Source organism: Hyaena hyaena, unplaced genomic scaffold (genome assembly GCF_003009895.1).
Source record: "Hyaena hyaena isolate Hyena2069 unplaced genomic scaffold, ASM300989v1 scaffold_192, whole genome shotgun sequence".
Taxonomy (NCBI): Eukaryota; Metazoa; Chordata; class Mammalia; order Carnivora; family Hyaenidae; genus Hyaena; species Hyaena hyaena.
In genome coordinates, this window is record NW_024080825.1 from 2,464,071 (window position 1) to 2,470,070 (window position 6,000).

Sequence of the window (6,000 nt, forward strand, 5' to 3'; positions counted from 1 at the left end):
GCCACGGTGCTGGGAAATGTGGGGGTTCGTCGATAAAATACTAGTGGTGGTTTCTGAATTCAGAGCAGAAAGTTCATTGACATATAGCATTTTCTCAAAACGCGGTTTTTTTCTTCCTGTAATTTTTTTCTTATATCTTTGGCATTTGCACCTGTTCACCCAGGTCAGAGTCCAGTAAAAGGTAGTATCAGATCTCGCAGGAAACGTTTTTTTATCATTAACTCAGTACATTAGTATTTTACAATGACTTCCAAGTATTCTGCCACGTGAGCATGTTCAAGAACCACTAGAACCTCCCCCACAGTGATTTATCTTTGACATGAGAGATTCCAGGTCATTGGAAATGAAATAAGTTAAGTTTAAAGTAAATGAATTTAAAAAAACTTGCAAGTCTTCCAGCAGAACCTTCTTTTGTATTACTGACGTTTTTCATCTCTGATGTGTTTGGTAAGAGCCAAATTATGGAGTAGGCACACAGGTATTATTCATGGAATTGTACATCTAGAAATTTTTTAAATTTTTTTTAATGTTTTATTTATTTCTAGGAGAGAGAGAGACAGTGTGAGCAGGGGAGGGTCAGAGAGAGAGGGAGTCACAGACTGAAACAGGCTCCAGGCTCTGAGCTGGCAGTCAGCACAGAGCCCGACGCGGGGCTCGAACCCACGAACCGCGAGATCATGACCTAAGCGAAAGTCGGACGCTTAACCGACTAAGCCACCCAGGCGCCCCAGAAATTTTTTAAATTTATTTTCTTAAGTGAGCTTTACTCCAAACGTGGGGCTCGAACTCATGACTCTGATTTCAAGAGTCATATCTTCTACTGACTGAGCCAGGCCCCCCTAAAATTTTGATCATTATATACAGAGAAAACAGATTTAAAAATCTGGTCATACAGGTCTTAAACTGGGAATAAGTTAATTTTTTCCTTCTCACACCATCCAGAAATTGGGGCTAAGTATTATAATAATACTAACATTAAAAATTTTTTTAATATTTATTTTTGAGAGAGAGAGAGAGAGAGAGAGAGACCAAGCATGAGCAAGGGAGGGACAGAGAGAGGAAGACACAGAATCCGAAGCCGGCTCAAGGCTCTGAGCCATCAGCACAGAGCCTGACTCGGGGCTTGTACTCACAAACTGTGAGATCACGACCTGAGCTGAAGTCAGAGCCAGGCGCCCCTAAATTATGCTAACGTTTATTCACCACTCGCTGTATATAAACTCATTTAATCTGCACTACAAACCTAAGCAGTGGAAACTATTACTGCCATAATTTTTCAGATGAAGAAAATGAGTCACGGAGAGATCGGTAACTTGTCCAAGATCACATAGCTAATAAACTAGGATTCAAACGCTGGCAGACTGGGGTCAGAGCATAGGTTCTTAAGCATCCCTTAGATGTTTACCATGACTCTATTTAAAAATCTGCCCTTCTGCGGGGCAGCTGGGTGGCTCAATCAGTTAAGTATCTGACTCTTGGTTTTGGCTCAGGTCATGATCTCACAGTTCATGAGATTGAGCCCCCTGCTTGGGATTCTTTCTCCCTCTCTCTCTGCCCCTTCCCTGCTCGTCTCCATCTCTCTCAAAAATAAACAAACAATAAATAAGTAAACATTTTTTAAAAATCTGTCTTACTAGCTCAGAACAGCAGAATTTTTCCTGGACAAAATGCATGGGAAAGTTACATTGGATTTTTCAGATTAGCTTCTTATCATGGAACATATTTCAGTTTATAGCTCTAAAAGATACGGACTTAAATACAATACAGTTATCACACTTCAAAAAGTGAACATTAATATCATTTAACATCAGTTAGTGTTGGGACTTCCCCACTTGCCTCAATTTTTTTAAACAGTTTGTTCAAATCCGGGCTCAAATCCTGTCCATCCACTGCAGTTGACTGATACACATCTTAAGTCTCTCGTAATATATAGGGTCCCCCTCCATTGTTTTTCTTCTGCAGTTTACTTGAGAAGCCAGGTCATTCATCCTATAAAGTTTTCCTGTCTAGCTTTTGGCAATTACATTTTCATGGTGTCACATGTTCTCCTATTCCTGTGACTTTCCTATGATAGTTACATCTAATGACTAGAGTCATATATATTTTCCCCCCAAATTTCTGTTACAAGGCACGTGATGCCAATTGTCTCTCTTTTGTGATGTTAACAGCCATCGGTGATCATTGTTCATGTCCACATTTATTAGAGGTTGAAAGCTGTCAATATCCTGATACTGTCAACCCTCGTAGATCAGCTAGATTTTTTCTTCAAAGAGAAACTTCCTGTAATTATCCATTTGGTTACCAAGATACATAGTTTGAATAGAGAAGCCAAGAAAAATACTTGAGTCTTCCCATTTATTTACCTTTTTTCAAAACAATGAATTTGTTACCTTTCCTACAAAAGTGACTAAGGGTTTTGGTGTCCTTTTTTTTCTTTTTTTTAAGTATAATGCAGAGGTAGATTTAAAGTGATAAAAGTGATAAAAAATCACTTCCATTGAAGTGATTAGTCTTACTTTTGCCTGAGCCAGTCGGAGCTTTCCAAGTTGGTGCCTTGTAATGTGACCTCAGTAGTCTTTGATAGTTTGCCGGCTTTTTGGAATGACAGCGATGTTCCCTGCTAGTCTTGTGTATCTCTCATCCCATTCCTGAACTCACCAGTCCCTCCTGGAGCCCTAGCTCTTCTTAGTGGGGACTGGTATTTACAGATCTCAGTGTGAGCGTTGTCATGGAGTTTTGAGTAATGCCCTCCTTCTGTTGATAACTCAGGTGGATATTTTGTTTTCTCCCAGGAGTCCATGAAGAGTATCAGCTACCATATTATGACTTAGTGCCCTCTGACCCTTCCATTGAGGAAATGCGAAAGGTTGTATGCGACCAGAAGCTACGTCCCAACATCCCCAACTGGTGGCAGAGTTATGAGGTAGGAAGCTTCCCTGCCTCCCGTGGCTTCTCCATCTGCCTGATTTCTCTACTTCGGAAAAAGGGTTTCCCAGTTAAAAAAAGAAAAAGAGAGAGCTTGCCAACAATGAGGCTGTGCCCAGAGGTACCGTACCCCCATCACTCCCATACTGTTAGGTGCCGTCGTAGATGAAGCCCAGAGGGGCCACAGTGCCTTGTCCCGGGCACTGTAGGCTCCCCTGGGGAATGGACAGCCTGGCACAAGAAAAGGCTTGGTCCCCAAGACACCTATAAGAGGTGGTCAGCAAGAGACAGAAATAGAAACTGAGTGGGCACCGTTAGACCTGTCTAACTAGAAAGATGGCTCGGGAACCACAGGGATGAGCTGAGCTCTGTGGAGGAGTCGAATAGAGGTGTCCATAAAAGAAGCGAAGCTCAGACTGGGTGTAGAATGGGGGGACGGGACTTAGAAGGCATGTCTGTGAGCAGGTGGCCTTTCTGAAAACTCAGAAGGGAGGATTGGAATTCGGGAGAGATGGCAGATGAAGTGGGCAGGGACAGCATTTGGGGTAAATAATTGAAATGAGGACAAATTTGTGATGCAGGTTCCAAATAAACATGGCAATCTGGGTATTATAGTCTTCAGGGCCCTCCCGGCCGTGCTTTTAGCGCCTCTAACCACTAGAGGGCATTTCTGCACTTAAGAACGCAGTCCCTTAGCTCACAGTTGAGGTGATGTCTTCTCGTTGCATAATAGAGCAGCATTTTCCAAAATGTTCCTGGAGCCCTCTGGTCAGGGTCTCAGAGGATGAGGGTGAGGCTGAAAGAGCTGGTCTTCAGCTGCCCCCATCCCACAAGCTTTTCAGTCAGGTTTTGAAATTTTGACAACCACTGGCCTAGGACAGCAATCAGGGACCTTTGTGGCCCTCAGTAGCCAGTAGAGGTCCATAGGTGACCTTCCAAATCCATCTCGTGGCCTGACCGCAGGGGTCGCCTCTGTGGTCCAGGCAGTGGCAGTGTAGCTTTCCCCCTCTGACAGGATGGCTTCTCAGGGGCTCCCGTCCTGCTCCCTCCCCACCCCGCCCACCCGGGTCCGTGCACATGGGCGCCGGGCGGGACTCCCACCCACCGTATGCTGTGCTCGCAAACACCACGGCGCGGTCCTGGTGTGCCTGCTTCGTGTGCTCCTTAAGAGAACACAGTTAGTACAGAATCATACAAACGGATTCTCAAACCTGAGAGAAGTTTCAGAGCAGGGGCTACTCTGGGTACCGCTGTCCCGGGGACCCCGACGCGGGACTGGGCAGGCTGGCCGCACTCGGTGGGGCAGTCCTCCCCTTTTCCTTGTCCCCGAGGAAGGGAGGGCCGAGGGGAGAGGGAGGCTCGCAGAGTGCTCCCCTGGGCTCAGGGGAGGGGGATCACGCCAGGCTCTGCCGAGAGATGAGGAGTGTGGCCATGAGGAGGAGGGCCTCCCAGGGCAGGGGCAGGCTGACCTGGGTCTGCGGGTCTCCGCGCAGGCGCTGCGGGTGATGGGGAAGATGATGCGAGAGTGCTGGTACGCCAACGGAGCGGCCCGCCTGACCGCCCTGCGCATTAAGAAGACCCTCTCACAGCTCAGCGTGCAGGAGGATGTGAAGATCTAAGCCTCTTCCCCCACACGCAGCCCTGGGCAGCGGGAACTACACACCGAGCTGCCATGTTGAGCGTACGATGGAGGCCTACCTCTCGTTTCTGCCCAGCCCTCGGTGGCCAGGAGCCCTGGTCCGAAAGAGGGACAGAGCCCGGGAGACTCCCTCACTCCCATGTTGGGTTTGAGACACAGACACCTTTTATATTTACCTCCTAATGGCATGGAGACTCTGAGAGCGGATGGTGTGGAGAACTCGATGCCACGACTCGAACTGGTTGTAGTGGGAAGTCCCGCAAAACCCAGAGCAGCTGGCCGATAGCCAGGGTGGCGACAGGCCCTGGCGGGCCCGGGCGAGCCGAGTGCTGCCTTTGCCGAGCAGCACCGATGGTGTCCTCCGGGACCAACTCCGGCGGTGGAGGTGGCGCTCTGCGGTGGCCCAGAGGAGCCAAGTACAGCCCCTGCCACCGGCAGCTCTGGGCCCCGGGCTCCCCTCCCATCTCACATGGGCCTCCGGAGGGGGCCTGCCGCCTGTCTGTCCAGCCGTGTGTGCATGTGCCGAGGTGCGTCCCCCGTTGTGCCTGGTCCGTGCCACGCCCTTACGTGTGTGTGTGTGTATGTGTGTGTCTGTAGGTGCGCACTTACCTGCTTGAGCTTTCTGTGCATGTGCAGGTCGGGGGTGTGGTCGTCATGCCGTCTCTGCGTGCTGGTGCCTCTGTTTGGTAGTGAGCAGCATCTAGTCGCCCTGGTGCCCATCCCGGAGGTCTCTCTACCGGCCTCTTCCCCCCGGAACCCCCACGCCACGGCGGGGGCCCCTTCCCAGCAGGCTGCTCTGCCCGCCCATTTCAGATCGCCCATGTCAGCACCTCCGTTTCAGATCGTGAACCAAAGCTGGCCCAGTTGTTCATGGCGGGCAGGGGAGGATTTGGGGTCCAAATGTGAGGCAGGGACGGAGCGGGAAGTGGGGGGCGGGCAGGGCAAGAATCTTGGCGGAAGTCTTGGGTGTTGTGGTCAGCGGCAACCATGGGAAATGAGCCAGCCCAAGGGCATCGTCCTTAACAGCATCAAGGAAGGGCCAAGGGATTTGAGGCCCTGATCCTGGGACTCAGATTGGAATGTCACATCTGTCTTTCATATCCCAGATTCTGGAAACAGCAGTGTATATTTTTGGTGGTGATGGGTTTAGGGTGGGGAAGGGGAAGGGGGGCAGGCAGTGGGGAGGGAGTCGAGGGGTGGGGAGGGAGGCATCTGCATGGGTCTTTTACTGGATTATCTGATCGCGGTGGAGGGGAGACGGAAGACACGCACCCACTTCAGGGGCCCGTGAAAGGGCAAAGCCCGAGCCAAACCTGTTATTTTAACCTGAGGATAGTATTTAATGACGTCTAGAAGCACGGTTATGGGTGGTGGTTTGGTCAGCATATCTTAGGTATAGAATAATTTTGAAGCCATAACTTTTAACTGGAGTGGTT

The 6,000-nt window shown here is 49.5% G+C and overlaps 1 protein-coding gene across 2 annotated transcripts in view; it reads left to right on the forward strand.

Annotated features, from left to right (window-relative positions):
• Nucleotides 1-5,703, forward strand: part of ACVR1B (activin A receptor type 1B) — a 32,299-nt gene extending 26,596 nt beyond the window's left edge. For both annotated transcript variants that reach the window (XM_039241467.1, XM_039241466.1), the window contains exons 8-9: nt 2,793-2,923; nt 4,419-5,703. In XM_039241467.1, coding sequence (XP_039097398.1) covers nt 2,793-2,923; nt 4,419-4,544 — 257 coding nt within the window. In that variant the 3' untranslated portion in view covers nt 4,545-5,703. The remainder of the gene's footprint in view (nt 1-2,792; nt 2,924-4,418) is intronic.
• Nucleotides 5,704-6,000: the final 297 nt, after the last annotated feature.